This window comes from Myxine glutinosa, chromosome 6, assembly GCF_964187855.1.
Source record: "Myxine glutinosa chromosome 6, kmMyxGlut1.1, whole genome shotgun sequence".
NCBI classification, from domain to species: Eukaryota; Metazoa; Chordata; class Myxini; order Myxiniformes; family Myxinidae; genus Myxine; species Myxine glutinosa.
In genome coordinates, this window is record NC_136266.1 from 153,357,261 (window position 1) to 153,375,147 (window position 17,887).

The 17,887-nt window shown below is 44.4% G+C and overlaps 1 protein-coding gene across 2 annotated transcripts in view; it reads left to right on the forward strand.

Moving 5' to 3' along the window:
• BRAP (BRCA1 associated protein) overlaps window positions 1-6,338 on the forward strand; it is a 92,729-nt gene extending 86,391 nt beyond the window's left edge. Inside the window, exon 14 of one of the 2 annotated variants that reach the window (XM_078780788.1) lies at window positions 1,103-6,338. In XM_078780788.1, coding sequence (XP_078636914.1) covers window positions 1,103-1,273 — 171 coding nt within the window. In that variant the 3' untranslated portion in view covers window positions 1,274-6,338. The remainder of the gene's footprint in view (window positions 1-1,102) is intronic. The other variant, XM_078780789.1, reaches the window with a different exon arrangement.
• Window positions 6,339-17,887: the final 11,549 nt, after the last annotated feature.

Below are 17,887 nucleotides of genomic sequence, written 5' to 3' on the forward strand. Positions count from 1 at the left end.
CCCTCTCAATCCCCACACAAGTGACACAACCATGGGAACATACGAGGCCACGAACGATAAATTATTGGGAGAAATGGAGACGGATTCCCAAATTTCCCCTAATATAATTGAGGTCGGGCAGGAAAACCTATACAATCCCTACCATTGCCAACCCCTCATCCTCGCCACGTTCCCCGAGGGAAGATTGTTTCGGCCAAAATCGCTGGGTACAAAATTGCTGGGTACTGATATCTCAATCATCAATGCTATCTTTTCCTTTTTGTTCCCGAGTACAATGTCCGGACGCAATGCTTTGTTTTCTATGGTCACGCTCGATGGAATCATCAGGTTATACGTGAACATGACGTCCTCATTTTCAATGATTGCCCTTGGTTCGTGTTTCCATGAGTTTTCTGGTACTGGGATGTTTAATTTTTTGCAGATATGCCAATGAATCACTATGCATACTTTGTTGTGCCATTGTGTGTTGTGGGGAGGGGGGGGGGGGTGGAGTGTGTGTGTGTGTGTGTGTGTGTGTGTGTGTGTGTGTGTGTGTGTGTGTGTGTGTGTGTGTGTGTGTGTGTGTGTGTGTGTGTGTGTGTGTGTGTGTGTGTGTGTGTGAGACTGACTGACTGACTGACTGACACACACACTCAGTCAGTCAGTCATAATTTTTCTTTTTTTACCATTTGGGCTTTTGGCATCAAATTGTCATCAAACCTTCATGATAATATGGATGAATAATTTATACTAATGAATTAACATTCTAATTATACTAATAATTTATACTAATTAAATTATACCCCAATTATTCATACTAATGAATAATTGGGGTAAAAGGTCAAAGTCGCAGTAAGTATAAATAGGCTTTGCTTGCCTGTCTGCCATGCAGCACGAGACGCCCGGGTTTTGTAATCACTTCTGTGTTTCTTTATTTACTATTTTAATTTTTGTCATCAAATTTTCAACAAACCTTCATGACGAGAATATGAATTATTATTATTTTTAGCTTTTGTTTTCATCGAGTTTAGTTCGAGTATATTGTGGACACGGACGGGTTTTGCATTTGGAGATGCATTCTAGATTTCTACTTGTGTTGCTCTCCCATTTACTCTCCACTCAGGTGAGGGACTTGATGTTCTGCCTGGATGCTCGAGATAAAATAAATTGCCTTCCTGCAGAAGAAAAAGCTGATGTGAGGGATGGAGTGGTCGAACCTGTGCCTTCACCCTCCACTAATGTCCACCAGAGGGACAGAGGAACACGGAGAAGTCGTGGTCGAAAACATAGATGAGTCTTCATATGTCAATACATTCTGGTGTAAATCAAAAAGTCTAAATTGCTCGATGATTTTAAAAATCCACGATGCAATAACATGGATGCTACAACAAACCTAATAATAGTTGCATTGTAAAATGATAAATACTACTGTTGCTAAAGCTGTATATTTGGTGTGCCCCGTCTCACCCTCTTCCTTGGCATTGAGATTTATTTATGTAATTCTCTTTAATCCTGTTCAATAAAGTTTCAATTAAACTGGTAGAGTGGAGGTTGTTTTTTTGTTTTTTTGCAGAGATACTATACAAGATTAAACATTGCATTTTCTGAGGCCAATTATTTATTTATTTTTACCCAAATTTTCCTTGTACATACCATGTTGCACAAATCTAGTATGTCTATAATTTTTTTATTGCACTGGCAGAGCATCTGCTTCCATTATTAAACCTGAAGGAGAAGAAGCACCCTTTTCATGTCAGATGCATATAGGGATGCTGAATCGTTTTTTCATTTTCTAGGGGGCACAGTCCTTGACGGATCACCACTCCGACCCTGGTTACTCAAATGACTCATTTTTTTTACCCGTAAGCCGGTACTCATTTTGCCGACCTCTGGTGATTCGACTCATGTGGTGTTATTTTAAACGGCGTGACAGGAGCTCAAACTCAGGACCCCAAGCTTTTAAGCCAGCCACCTTTAAAGCGAAATTACTTACTTACAGTACTTATCCTCTTCATGCCTGTAGTGAAATCATATGAAGGAGAGCCTGTTGCGGGCGTGATACACATAACTGTCTATCAGGGCGGTTCTTTGGAGTTGGGCGTATTTGTATATGTAACCAGCTGTGCGAAGGAGTTACGGCTATTCTGCTGCTATGAAACGCTGTGAGCTAGGTAAGATTGATGAATCGTGCTACTTAGTAGTTTGGTACCGACCACTTCATTATACATGCGTTTGAAATGCTTTGCTTGCTTTATGAAGACTTATGGTATGATGTTGTATCCTGTAGACATACTCCTGGTCGATTTGCAATAAAGCCTCCCATCCTGCGAGGTCTCTGACCCAACTTTCACAACAATTTATTGCAAGTATTCCTGAGATGACATCCGAAGGATGGAGAAGCTGATTCGCCTGAAGCGCTTCTCTGGGAATCCGAATTCCCCGGACACTGCTGATCCGTTGAGTCACTGGCTCAATTCTCTACGACTTTTTATGGAACTGGTCCCGGACATTACGGAGGCGCAGAAACTCGATGTATTATCCAGCAGCGCCTCTCATGTCATCTATAGATACATCGCTCATTGCACGACGTACGACGAAGCTGTGACTACCTTGAATGGCCTCTTCATCAGACCGCACAGCACCATGTATGCTCGCCATTTATTGTCCACGCGCTGGCAGGCCAGCTTGGAGTCCATGCATCAGTATGGTCAGGCTTTACGACAGCTGGCCCAGGATTGCGCGATTCAGGACTGTATGGCTTTGGAGTACACTGATGATTTGATCCGTGACGCTTTTATTACGGGTCTGCAATCTTCTACCATCAGACAACGTCTGCTCGAGAAAGAGACGCTGGATTTCCAAACTGCGTTCGACCAAGCCCCTGTGCTAAAGTCGGCTCAGTCCATATCCGACTCTTATGGTCAGCCCTTCACAGCTGCGGGTGCTACAGCTCATGATACGACACGTACGCACAATCGTGGCGCCCCGGAAGCTAACGCCCGGGCGAGCGCCTGCTCGAGCATTACGAGAGGAGAGCTCCAATGAGGAGGTGAATGAGCCCAGTACGGCCGCCGTGATCTCGCCCGCTGGTCAGACCGGCAAATGCTTTTTCTGCGGCAATCGCCACCACCCTCGCTCAAGTTGCCCTGCTAGGGAATTAGTGTGCCATAATTGCGGGAAGCGCGGGCATTTTGCCAAAGTCTGTCGCGCACCCAAGAAATACGCGTGCGACGCTCGCGGGCATGCGTTTGTCGACTGGAACTCGAAGAGCTCCGGTCGGCCTCGCTCGTGCCTTGGTGCCGGTCGAAATCAACGGCCAATCGGTGCAAGCATTGGTCTACACTGGGAGCGATCAGAGCTACATCAGCCCTCGTCTCGTTGAGCGATTCGGGTGGACTTCAGCCGCCTCGACTTAGTGTGTATACATGGCTTCGGCAGCCCTATAGCAGCGAGCGTGCGGAGTGTGTGTGGTTGAGCTAGTTGCTAACGATGTTACTTACAGTAATGTTAAGTTGCTCGTCCTCTCTAACCTCTGCTCCGACATCCTCCTGGGACACGATTTTTTGAATCGCCACAAACGCTTAGAGATGCAGTTCGGTGGCACCCACACACTATCTGTGGGCTCAGAGCCGGGCCCGGTTTGCGCTCTCGCCGAGATAGCCGTCGACCCGCCTCAACTATTCCCGAGCTTAACTGCTAATTGTCATCCAGTCGCCGTGAAATCTAGAAGGTATTCCCAGCCGGATGCTTTCTTTATAGCCACTGAAACTAAACACCTTTTGCACGAAGGCATCACCGAACCCAGCCGTTCACCTTGGCGCGCACCAGTGCTGGTCGTAGACTACTCCCAAACTATTAACTGTTTCACTCAACTTGATGCATATCCCCTGCCCAAAATGGAGGATATGGTTCGGGCGGTATCTAAGTATAGAGTATTCAGCACGCTCGACATAAGCGCGTATCATCAGATTCCGATACACGTGGTCGACCGACCCTATACGGCCTTGGAGTCCGGACAGCGTTTGTATTAATTCCGTAGAATTCCGTTCGGAGTGACGAACGGCGTGGCGTGCTTCCAGAAAGCTACAGACAAGATTTTGGCAAAGGACCAAGTGAAAGATGTATTCATGTACGTTGACAATGTGACCATTTGCGGTTGGAATCAAAAGGACCATGACTCGAATCTGCGTGGGTTTTTGGAAGTGGCTCGTAAATACCGACTGACCTTCAATGAGTCGAAATGCAGTTATTTGGTGTGAACCATAAATCTGTTGGGGTACACAGTGTCTGGAGGGGAGATAAGGCCTCATCCGGCACAGCTCTTAGCCCTACTCGACCTTGCCCCTCCCCTCGACCGTGTGACGTTAAGGCGAGCAATGGGACTATTCGCCCATTACAGCATGTGGGTCCCACGGTACTCAGAGAAGATAAGGCCTCTTGTGGAATGCAAAACATTCCCGCTGCCCGTGGCCGCGCTAATGGCCTTTCAACAACTTAAAAGGGACGTCGCCAGCTCGGTTGTAACTTCAATCAACGAGACAGTTCCCTTTGTGATAGAAACGGATGCTTCTGATTGTGCAATAGCTGCCACTTTGAGTCAGGGTGGCCGACCAGTAGCATTCTTCTCACGGACTCTGACTGATAGCGAGCGACGTCACTCTATCAAAAAGGAAGCGTACGCCGTGGTTGAATCGATCCAAAGATGGAGACATCTCCTTCTCGGTCAGTGCTTTATTGTCATTTCTGATCAACAGTCCGTCTCCTTTAAGTACGACGGAAAGCATTCTCAAAAGATGAAGAATGAGAAGATTGCTCGGTGGCGCATAGAACTGGCTGACTGTTGCTTCAAAATCAAGTACAGGCCGGCAATGTACAACCACGTGGTTGATGCTCTGTCTCGGCCCATCTGCGCGGGTAGGACCCTCGACGACCTGCGGAATATCCATGCAGCGCTATGTCACCCTGGCGTGACAGCCGTGACATGCATGGCCCACTTTTGTCGGAGTAAAAACCTACCTTTCTCCGTGGATGAGATACGTCAGTTATGCTGGACCTGCAGGGTTTGCACTGAACTAAAACCGAGTTTCTACCAGCCTGTGATGGGCATGCTTACACACGCCGGTAGACCGTGGGAGCGCCTGAATGTCAATTTAAAGGGGCCTCTGCCCGGTAATCGGTACATGCTGACAATCGTGGACGAGTACTCGTGATTTCCATGCGCTGACACGTCTTCCCTTTCAGTGATCCTCTGCTTCAGGCAGCTGTTCCTGATGTTCGGGTATCCGGCATTTGTGCACAATGACCGTGGGACTTCTTTTATGTCTCGGGAGATTAAGCAATTTCTCCTCGAGTGTGGCATTGCCTCCAGCCATACCACCACCTATAACCCCCAGGGGAATGGAAAATCGAAAGATATAATGGTGTTATCTGGAGGGCTGTACAATGGCTTTGCGTACCCGTGGCCTTGCCCCGACCATGTGGGTACGGGTGCTGAAGCTTCCTGAAGCACTGCACGCAATTTGCTCGCTTCTGTTCACTTCCACTAATGCCACTCCTCACGGGCGACTCTTCCGGTACCAACGTCGTGGGTCCTGCGCTCATCCCTTACCCTCGTGGTTAGCTGAGCCTGGACCTGCGCTGCTAAAACGCATGGTTCGTCAAAACAAATATGAACCGCTCGCTGACCGAGTAGACATACTGGATGCGAATCCACAATACGCGCACGTCCGGTTGGCCGAAGGGCGACAAACCACAGTACTGCTTTGGCATCTGGCCCCCTTGTGGTGAGATGGACGAAACCGAAGCTGACTCGACTACCCCCGCACGGGCCGACCCGCACACTGCCGAGGCTACTGGGGTGATGCGGACTCGCATTTAGAAAGCATCTCTCCCTTGCCTCAGGCTGCGGCCTCGCCGGGTTCTGGTCGGAGATCGCCGGGCGATGGAGAGCGGTTATGGAGATGATGGAGTGTACCGCACGCGCACGGGCCAGCTTTTGCCAAGCTCCGACTCGATTCGGTTATGATTCCTATTAGTGGCATTCTTAAGAGAGGGAGAATGTAGTGAAATCGTATGAAGGAGAGCCGGTTGCGGGTGTAACTGTCTGTCAGGGGAGGTTCTGCGGAGATGGGCGTATTTGCATGTGTAACCAGCTGTGCGAAAGAGTTGCGGATATTCTGCTGCTATGGAACGCTGTGAGCTTGGTAAGATTGATGAATCATGCTACTTAGTAGTTTGGTACCGACCACTTCATTTTAGATGTGTTTGAAATGCTTTGCTTGCTTTATGAAGACTGAGAGTATGATGTTGTATCCTGTAGACATACTTCTGGTCAATTTGCAATAAAGCCTCCCATCCTGCGAGGTCTCTGACTCAACTTTCACAACAATGCCAATGGGAAATAAGTCCGCTACTACATTTCTGTGCCTCACACCATGATACACATCTTGATTTCAAAGGCAATGCTGTGGCTTTGTTTAAAGCCAACACCAGGCTTTTATTAAATTTGAGGCCAGCAGAAAATATTGCCACTTCTGAGGCTCCGTTAACACAATATCCGAAGCACCATGACCTTTAGTCCCAGGATATGGCCAAGCGGTCTCTTATTGCACTGCATTCAATAAATTATACAACATTACTGTTCCCTGATAAATCATTAAATTGGGACAAAATCTTTGGCAAGGACACACAAAAAGATAACAAACACGTTTTCTTCCTGTTTAAAGATTTGTTTATGAAGAAAAGTACTGGGAAGAGGGTAGACAAGATGTTATTAATAAACGATGCAAATCAAGTAAATCAAAAGGACATAAAGAGGTAAATGGGAATATGCAAAGTTATGTTTTCCAATGATGAGAAATAAAACGAATCCTAAAGCATGAGGCACCACAGATCACACTTGTGCAACAAGATAAGGATGCAGGTGGGGACATTGCTTTTCCCGACGATGTGCAGGTTGGACACAGGACTCTCAATGTAGCCTGCTTTGGAAACCAAGTTTTGTCATAACTCGTCCACAACATTTATTATAAAATATCATTTTATATATATCACTTTTTCGCCCGATCTCTCAATGGTGAAAAGGCACTTTAAAATTAAATAATTCTCGTATCCAAATCCATATTCAGATCTTCACCAAAATCGAATCATCCTCGTCACACACCCAACTTCTCCACCAAGTTTCGTCCGAATCCGTCCACAACCTTTTCAGATATCCTGCCATATATCGTTTTTGATCCTATCTCCTGATGGTGAAGAATCACTTTAAAAATTCTACTAGCTGGATCCAAATACGGATCTTCACCAAAATCTAATCATTACGTCCTTGTCACATAAAGTACATCTCTGCCAAATTTTGTCCGAGTCGTCCACAACATTTTGAGATAACTTGTTCACAGACAGAAAAACAGACAAGCAGACAGACAGGGATGAAAACATAACCTCCATCCACCTTTGGTGGTGGAGGTAAAAATTGAATGCTTGGTCAGGGTTGCCCAGATACAGTCACATGAAAAAGTAAGTACACCCTATGTAAAGTTTTGACTTTTTCAACATATTTCAACATACAGCTATTTGATCTTCATTTCAACAATATTGATAGATAAAGGTGATATAATACAACAAATATCATGAAACATTTACATTTTGTAGTCCATTGTATAATTTAAATAAACATAAATGCAAATTTCATATGTGGAAAAAGTAAGTACACCCCTACATTTATCACTACTTCAAATACCTAAAATTAGAATCAGGTGCACCAGCTCAGGTGCAAATGATTAGAACATCGTTAGAGAGGATCTTGGAGGAACCTGTCTTATTTAAACCTCAGACATTTAGTTTGGTTTGCTCTTTGTTGTTGAAGTGTGCAGCATCACCATGCATAGATCAAAAGAGCTCTCTGAGGCCTTCAGAAAGAAGGTTATCAATGCCTACAAGTCTGGGAAGGGATTTAAAAAGATCTCCAAACAATTTGAAATCAATCATTCGACTGTCCGGAAGATCATCTACAAGTGTAGTCTAGTAGGAAGACTAGGTCCCCCTGCACCCCCCGGAGATATACTTCTAATCAGTGTTTCTAGATTGGAAACAATGTGTAGAAAATGACTAGCTATGGCCCCAAGCTGAAAAAATGTCCCACATACCATTTTTATGCAAATTACTGCTGCCATTATCAAAAAAAGACTAGGTCCCCCTGCACCCCCCCGGAGATATACTTCTAATCAGTGTTTCTAGATTGGAAAAAATGTGTAGAAAATGACTAGCTATGGCCCCAAGCTGAAACAATGTCCCACATACCATTTTTATGCAAATTACTGCTGCCATTATCAAAAAAACGATTTTTGACATATCTCAGCCAATATTGCAGATAATTGAAAAATGAAGGTGTCTAGACCCATGTTTTGAAGGGCATAGATCATGATAGAACTATTCATAACATGATTACATGTGTCTATGGTATACTAGTATGCTAATTAGTGCTTTATTTACAAAATAATCACAGTTTTACGAAATAATAGACTCATATTAAGGTCCGTCTACACAGACGTTAACACAAAGTTTTATTTTTCTAAATACCCTGTGAAATTCACCGAATGCCCTGTGAAACCTGGGATTCTTCTCCAGCTTTTTCAAGGGCCCGACTTTTCCCTTCCCTTTGAAGGCACTGGTGCAGTCTTCTCCGCTGAACACATAGTACCCCAGGAGAGTGGCACAGTAGTCCTCTCCCAGGGATTCTGCCAGCTCAGAGACGTTGACAAGTTGGCGATGCTTCCCTGACCCTGTATCCAGGTACACCGTCAGCTTGATGTTGTGGGCATGGTGGAGCAGGATCAGGAGGATGTCTGTGTCCGGTGTTCTGACTACAGCGTTCTTGTATCCGATGGTAGCAGCATGATGGAGGTACAGAACCACCCTGGTATCAGTCTCTTCCTGGTTGCTGTAGATCGTGGGGAGTTCACGTACCTCGACCTGAAACACAAAAAGGCACCGCATTTCAATCACCAGTCACTGCCAGTTTCAGTATATCTCCGGGGGGTGCAGGGGGACCTAGTCTTTTTTTGATAATGGCAGCAGTAATTTGCATAAAAATGGTATGTGGGACATTTTGTCAGCTTGGGGCCATAGCTAGTCATTTTCTACACATTTTTTCCAATCTAGAAACACTGATTAGAAGTATATCTCCGGGGGGTGCAGGGGGACCTAGTCTTTTTTTGATAATGGCAGCAGTAATTTGCATAAAAATGGTATGTGGGACATTATTTCAGCTTGGGGCCATAGCTAGTCATTTTCTACACATTTTTTCCAATCTAGAAACACTGATTAGAAGTATATCTCCGGGGGGTGCAGGGGGACCTAGTCTTCCTACTAGACTAGTGGAGAAGATTCCAAACAACTGCCAACTTGTTCAGGCCAGGCCACCCCAGCAAGTCCAGCACGAGAGCAGACCGCAAGATGCTGAAAGAAGTCTCTAAGAACCCCAGAATGTCATCAAGGGACCGACAGGTAGCTCTTGCCACTGTTGATGTCAAAGTGCATGAGTCTACCATTAGAAAGAGGCTGCACAAATTTGATCTACGTCGGAGGTGTGCCAGGAGGAAACCTTTGCTGTCCAGAAAGAACATCAGCTCAAGACTAAAGTTTGCCAATGAACACCGAAGCAAAGACCAGTACTTCTGGAACAATGTGCTCTGGACAGATGAGTCAAAGGTAGAGCTATTTGGCCACAGTACCAGAAGACATGTTTGGCGAAAACCAAAGACAGCATTTGACCACAAGAACCTGATACCAACTGTAAAGCATGGTGGTGGAAATATTATGGTTTGGGGCAGCTTTGCTGCATCAGGGCCTGGGCAGCTCACCATCATAAAATCCACTATGAATTCTTCATTGTACCAGAGGGTGCTTGAGGATAATGTGAGGCCATCTGTCGGAAAGTAGAAGCTCAACCGAAGGTGGACCTTGCAACATGACAATGACCCAAAACATACCAGTAAATCCACCAAGGAATGGCTGAAAAGAAAGAAATGGAGGGTTCTGGAATGGCCAAGTCAAAGCCCGGATCTAAATCCCATCGAGATGTTGTGGGGGGATTTGAAACGAGCTGTGCATGCGAGAAACCCCTCAAACATCACACAGTTGAAAGAATTCTGCATGGAGGAGTGGGCAAAAATTTCTCCCAGTCGATGTCAGAGACTGGTAGACGTTTATAAGAAACGCCTCCTTGAGGTTGTTTCTGCCAAAGGGGGCAATATCACCTATTAGAGCCAAGGGTGTACTTACCTTTTCCACATGCGAAATTTGCATTTATGTTTATTTAAATTATACAATGGACTACAAAATGTAAATGTTTCATGATATTTGTTATATTATATCACCTTTGTCTATCAATATTGTTGAAATGAAGATCAAATAGCTGTATGTTGAAATATGTTGAAAAAGTCAAAACTTTACATGGGGTGTACTTACTTTTTCACATGACTGTAGCTTGGATGGCAGAACACTGGTATGGTTCACCAGAGAACCTGGGTTCGATTCCTCGTCTGGACGTGTAATTTTCCCACATATATCAATTAATTATTTAATCCTGTTCATTAATCTAATTGCGTCACTACGCCCCCAGTGGTGTTTGTAATAGAGGACATGGATTTGTTCCCCCTTTGGAGGAAGCCCCTCTCGTGTTCAGACTGTTGGTGCTCCTATGGTTGGCAGCTATGCCCCAGAAGCATTGACGGAAAGAGAGTGGCAATCATAATAATTGAATGTCCTCTCAAAGTTGAAGATTACACAGCGATTTAATGCCCGGAAAGAAATCGCTTGATTACAGTAACGAGATACAGTCAAAGGAATAAGGCAAATAATACGACAGCAAAACTACACCAAGATACACAGCACATAATCAAGCCAATATTTCTGGAGCTCTTCAGCCAATGTAGCTATAGAGATATGTGTGTGCTTCTTCATTAGAGATATGTGTGTGCTTCTTCATTAGAGATATGTGTGCGCTTCTTCATTAGAGATATGTGTGCGCTTCTTCATTGGAGATATGTGTGTGCTTCTTCATTAGAGATATGTGTGCTTCTTCATTAGAGATATGTGTGTGCTTCATTAGAGGTATGTGTGTGCTTCCACATAGTGTCTGTCTCTCTTCAACAAACTTTCACTCCTGGGGAGTTCTGTTGGAGGCAGCCGTTACAAAAGCCCTTTCTCTTATTCACCACAGTGTTGCTCCATTCTATTGGTTTTAATAAACTCATGCATAAGTATTCTATGTCTTAGTACATGCCTGCTGATCATTGTCGAAGTGCGATGTCCGATGAGGCACAGAAGACACCGTACTAGAATACAAGCCGTTTATTCGAAAATACACATGCGGAGAAAGGTAGGCCTCAAATCAATGCTAACACGCTTCTGATTAGCTTTTACTATGCATTCTGCTTTGTACCCATAGGCAATTTCAGCACAGCTAAGATTATCATCTTAACAGGAAGTTCCCCACAAGAACATGTCATGTACGCACAGCACCACACATGAAACGTTGACGGTCAATTTCCCAGAATGGAGGAGGATTGTACAATGGGAAGAAACCACAGAGTTCCTGCCTTTGTTAGATAAGCAAGAGAAAAACACATAGCTTGCTGAAAAACACATGCCAGCTTGTGGACTCAAAGCGCAGCAAAGGAAAGTTAATTAAAACAACTCATGGCCTCCTACAATCACTTCTCTTGTTCGAATATTAGTTTTCTAATATCAAGGAACAACAATTTTTGTGGAACTTTATTAACTTTCCAATCCGCAACAAAGACGGCTGGTTTGACGAAGTTGTGCTCAACTGAAGGGCCTGGCTCCTCCGCAGACCTGACTCCCTCCGCCTCCCACAGCCGCAATCCCTGCTGATCTGATTAATCAATGTTTATGTTCATGAGGGATTGAATATCCCTTTCCTCGGGAGTGAGTAGAAGATCATTGAGATCTCACAACATCTGTTCATGTTGTGCATAAAAGGAATGGTAGTCAAAAGACAAAAGAGAAGATGGGCGGCTGATGCCGCTGGTGTCGGAGTCACCCGTCTCCTTGAGATCCGGGGTAACGGATCGAGTAAACAGCTCCTCATACTTGTTTATTTTCAGCTGAGCCATTTGTGTTGAAGAGCTAGAAAAGAATCTCTCCATACACATCCGAAGGAGATGTTTCATTATAAACTCAACTAAAACTAATCCCATAATTATAGCAAGCCCCCACAAAACCCAAGACAAGATGGTATATCCAAAACTACTCATCCATCCTGAAAAACAATTTGTTATGCCCAAATCTTCCCAGGAGGTCCTTTTCACCTGCAGTCTCGTGCTCGTTTCTTTAAGTCGGTTAATAGCTGCTTCTACCCCCTCAGACAGGTCTGATGTCCACATGCAACACTTCCCTTCGATCACCCCACAAACCCCTCCTCTTTCTGGCAATAAAATGTCAAGTGCCACTCAGTTTTGCATCACCATAGTACGCATTTCTACCATAGTATTTAACAATTCTCTATGAGCTTGTGGAGTATCAATAGCAACCTTTTCTAAAGCCAAGGTGGCTTTATCTATCCTATAGCTATTCATTACAGTGCCTGCTCCCGGGAAGAATAATCCTATTGCTTTTTCCCATCCATGTCCAAAAAGGGAAGTCTGACCGTCCTCGTGCCACATTGCTCTACAAACCCTTCCCGGAGAGGTTTCGAGGATATCTAACAAAAGGACTTCCGGTATCACTGACCCCAGATAGCATGTACCCTTCCAGTTGTCGGGCAGGTATGGGTAAGTTTTATTTCCGCAGACAAACATTGTCCCATGTGGGGAAACAAACCATATGGTTTGAAAGACATCTCGTGCCCTCTGAATCTGCCCCTATAAGGACAGTGGAAAAGGTAATAGCCATTAGGGTGGTGGTATTATCCTGTAAACCCACCCAAACTGTCATTGCTCTCTTCGAGGGTTTTGGTTTTCTCTCACGTATAACAAAATCACATTCTGATATGCCCATTTCTGGTCTTCATATTCCTTGTATGCAGACAATGCCTCTGTTTTTCCACCCTCGGGATTGTGGGAACATACCCAAATTTACAAGCACATTCGTCATCATTGTCCACCCCTGTTCTTTCCAACGTAGTTCGAATACAAGTATTCCCCAAGGGATTAGAGCATAAATCATTAAGTGACAATGGAATTACTTTCATCCGAATACCTGTTGAGGTGCTTTCCGGCATCGACATAAAAGACCAACACTTTGTGCGATTTTGGGCCACGGCCACCTCCCTGGCCACCCTTAGTAGGTGTTTGATTGCCTAGTTTTCCCTCTCATCACTTCCCTATCGTCTTCTGGTGAAGATGATCAATATCCCTTCATGTTAACTGTCATGGGGTAATGTCTTCCTTTACAAAGGGCTCTACAAACACGGGTTCTATGTTTACATCGGTACTCCTGAGGTTTACAGTGACTGACATTCATGAGACATCGGACCCCGGGGTCTCTTTCGGACCCTTTTGCCTGATGTTATCATCTGGTAATTCCTTTCTCCCCATTCATAGCCAGACTTCTGTTAGGTGGAGGAGTAGGTGACGACATATTCACTTCCGTAACATCCATTTTCCTTCTTCGGTTTTGGTCAAGACATTAACCCATCCTCCCGCAATTTTCCGAGACCAGTGCACCATTGAGATGGTGAACAGTGACCGTGATCGGAACTCACTCATACTAAAACAGGGTGTCTTTATTTTTTGTCCGTTTTCGATAGTAATAGATGCAGGTATAATTGGGATGAGAGCTCCCGATTTCCTTGCAGATTCGGGGTCCGCTCCGTTATTAAAATATATAGGGTCGTCTAACTCTCTTTTCTTTCTTATCCCTAGGTGTGGTTCTCGGGGTTCTCCACTCTTTTGTCCACCTATCCTTCCTAAGAAGCACTTCCCATACCAAAGAGGAGGTAGTAGGTGGGAGATGCCCACTGGCCACAAATGTTTCCCAATGATATATCCCAATGGAGTTGTTTGGGCCTCAAACAGAGAGAAGTTAGAGGTGTAATTTCGCTTTTGCGATGGTGTTCCTTCCTCGTGGTCCTAAATGATATGCAGCTTTGGTACTAGGTATTATTGGGTCTGCTGGAGGGGCTTATAGCATTATAGGGTACACCCTGAGTTTCCTAAAAATTTTCCCCTGTCGTTGCTTACTGAAAAAACAAAGAAACCCTTTTTCTCGTCTTACCCTACTGCGTTCCTGCTTTCCCCAGTCTAAGGGAGGATATGTAAGGGGTTTCTGTGGTCCACACACATATCTCAAATCCTGCATCGGAGTCCGATGTCTGATGTCCGAGGAGACACTAAAGACACCGTACTAAAGATACAATCTGTTTAATGCAGAATCCACACATATGTGGGAGACGGAATGACTTCTGATCATGCCACGTCCCTTCTCAAATTCATTTCCATGTACACTTTGTTTATATACAAGAAGACAACTTTAGTGGAGAAAAGATAATCATCACCCCAGAGAGCCCCCTCCAAACCCATGTCCTATGCCCATAGCATTCCACATGAACTTTGAAGGTTACTCCCTAAGGATGTAGGAGTCTTAGTACAAGGAAAGGAAAAACATATTTCCTGTCATTATCCGACAAAGAGAGAGAATAACATGAACCAGCTGTGGTTGCAAAAAGCCAAAATGGGACAACACTTTACAGATACTGAGATACATATTCCTAGCCTGTTAGCAAATTAATAAGAAAAAGTTTAATAAAGCACTCCTTTGTTTCCACGATCCCTTCTCTTGTTCAGATATTAATCAATGTTTAATATCAAAGAACAACAACTTCTGTGGAACTTTATTTAACTTTCCAATCCACAACGAAAATGGCTGGTTTGACGAAGATGTGCCCTGCTGGAGGGCCTGCTACCTCCCCCGCAGGACCGGCTCCTCCCACAGCCACAATCCTTATGGAGTCTCTAGTTAACTGAGCTCCATTTTCATGAGGGCTTGGATGTGTTGTTCCTCTGGGGAGAACATGAGATTTGTTAATTTCTTGCAACATTCGTTTTTGCTTGGCATACAAAGTGTGATAATCAAAGGATGAAAGAGAAATGCCACTAGTGTCTGGGTCATCCATTTCCATGGACTTCAGAGATGCGGGTAGATCCGGAGGTTCCTCAACTCCGTTCATCTCCAGCTGGGCCATTTGTGCTGAGGAGCTCTGGCAGTGAGATGCATGTATCCAGGAAGTTTTCCTCTCACACTTCACAGCAGTGTGAGTGACCAAGAGCACTTGGTGTGGGCCAGTCCACCTCAGGTGGAGGCTGTGCTTCCTTTTGAAGTTCTTGATTAGCACCAGATCCCCTGGCTCAAAGGGGTGGCACGGTCGTGATGCTGGTTCCGGTAAGGCTTCCTTCACCTGTGAATGGAAACTTTTGACAGTTGTCATTAGTTCAGCACAAAAAGTCAACACGTTATCATCGAGATGGTGAATGTTTTGTAAATCTGTCATAGCTGGTGCAGTTCCTGGCAATCACATGGGGCATCCCATTATGATCTCATGCGGGGATAGGCCCGTGTGTCTATTTACTGTTGATCGCATTGACATTATAGTTCGGGAGCGTATGTAATTCCGTGGGATTTTGATGTTTATTTTGTATTCTTTGCGGGAAATCATTAATTATGATGTGAGTTAGGGAAAAAAATTTGGCGCCAATTTTTTCGAGTATGTTTGCATATTTTTTTATGCAAATTAGGTATGACGTCATAATTCGTAAATAAAAATTAAACGATGTAAATTTTCTTTGCAAAATATGATACAAATTTAATTTTGTGGACCCTATGCATAGATTTTAGCGGACATTGTCTGTATTCAGTATCTTATCTATATAATAATAGCCTAAGGACTCGACTTTGTTATCCCTTTTACGCCGCACCCAGTCACCCGATGCCCACGGCACAAATGGATTTACGATCTACGAACCGCGCTCTTTGTTTATCACGTACAGACATACTCGAAAAATCTGAATTAGCCGACGTTGGGGCCCAAAAGCATCCGATTAACGGCCGATACGATAACCTTGGTTCATGATAACCTTCAAGTGGCTGCATCAATGGTCAATTCAGCATGTCAAGAGCGCAAGTATGATGAATTAGACAACCGACACAAGCAATTACTAGCTGTGGTAGATGTCTCTTTAATGGACAAGCTGAATGAATTTGATGCAAAGATGGAAACAAGTCATCCTACTTTCAAATTTGCCAGAGATTACATGAAATTTGTGGCTTGGATATGGATGTTCATTCGTGCAACACGGGAAGGCAATTGGAAATTGCATCTAGAATCGCTTAGAGCAGGGGTCGGCAACCTTTTTGACATGAAGTGCCAGTTTGAAATGTTCTTGTTAATTCGTGTGCCATATCAACATTAAGTTCAACATTAAGTTTAATTATGACACCACATCAAAAAAATATTTCCAACAGACATGGAATTTTATTCCATCCATATAGGCCATATGCATTGCAACAACATTTTAAAGAAACATTTACCGAACATCTACCGAACCTTGAGTACCAGTTCACTGGTAATTCCCTGTGTGTCGTAAAAAGGCGACAAACAGGGTTGGCGGCAGGAAGGGCATCCGGCCGTAAAACATTGCTTCAAAAAGGGGACCAAAAAACAACAACAACCACGGTCCCCGAAAAAGGCCAACCCCCGCTTGCGGGGAAAAATGGCCTCTAAAGGTGTTTTTTTTTACCGAACCTGAACCGCTTCACTGCAATTCCTGTGGTAAATGTGAGCGGGAGGCCGTACCGTCAATCAAACTAAATAAGACAGGCCGCGTGTTACGAGAAAAACTACTACCCCCATTTTCATTACTACCACCCCATAAAAAAAACTCAAAATAATGACGAGATTAATATTAAAACGCAGAAGGCAGCCTGAATGATAAAGAGTGGAGATGCAACCGCTGACCACCGGATGTTAACAACAGTTGCTCTTACAGCACCTCAGGTTGCCATGAACGGCGTATCGGAAGGCACCAAGCCTACATCTCCTATTTTATATCTACGATTATTATACAATTCAGAATAATGATGAGATTAATATTAAAACTCAGAAACCAGTCCGAATAATAATAATGAGTGGAGATGCAGCCTCGGACCATCTGCTGTGAACAACACCACTGTTCTTACAGCACATCCTGTTGCCGCGAATATTGTGTTTGAATGCGCCAGGCCGGCATCTCATGTTGTGCATCTTTGATTATTATTCCAGTGAAAGAATTTGGAATTGGAATGGTGACTGCTCTGATCCATCTACCTCATCACCCTGCACAATCACACCGGAATACTATTATAGTGCAACACGCACAACAGCCAATGGCTGTTCAAGAAGTGATTTGGCATGCAGCGGAGAGGGCACTGCTTTCGCCAGTGTGCCAATGATTGCGCTGCCGCGTGCCAATGGTGGCACGCGTGCCTAACGTTGCCGACCCCTGGCTTAGAGCATTGTGTAAGTACTTCTTCACACATGATAGACAAAACTATGCCCGCATGGTTCCACTGTATTTGGCACAGATGGAGAAATTAGAAACAAATGATCCCGATATCTATACAGAATTCATGGCTGGCAACTTCTGCGTCTACAAAAATGAAGTCCCTTTCTGCGCAATAGGCCCAGATCATGGCATTGAACAGGAGAACAAAGTCATGAAGATCCTTGGAGGTTTGAAAGGGCTAACACAGCAACCGGCAGCTATGGCCAGATGGTTTCTGATTGCACCTGAGCTAAGTCGCTTGGTCAATGAAGCTGAACATTTGGTGGGTAAAGTCTCCCAGAGATCAGTAAGGCATCATGATTTGTCAGATGCTAAGTTGGAACGGTATGAGGATAATGTAGGCAAAT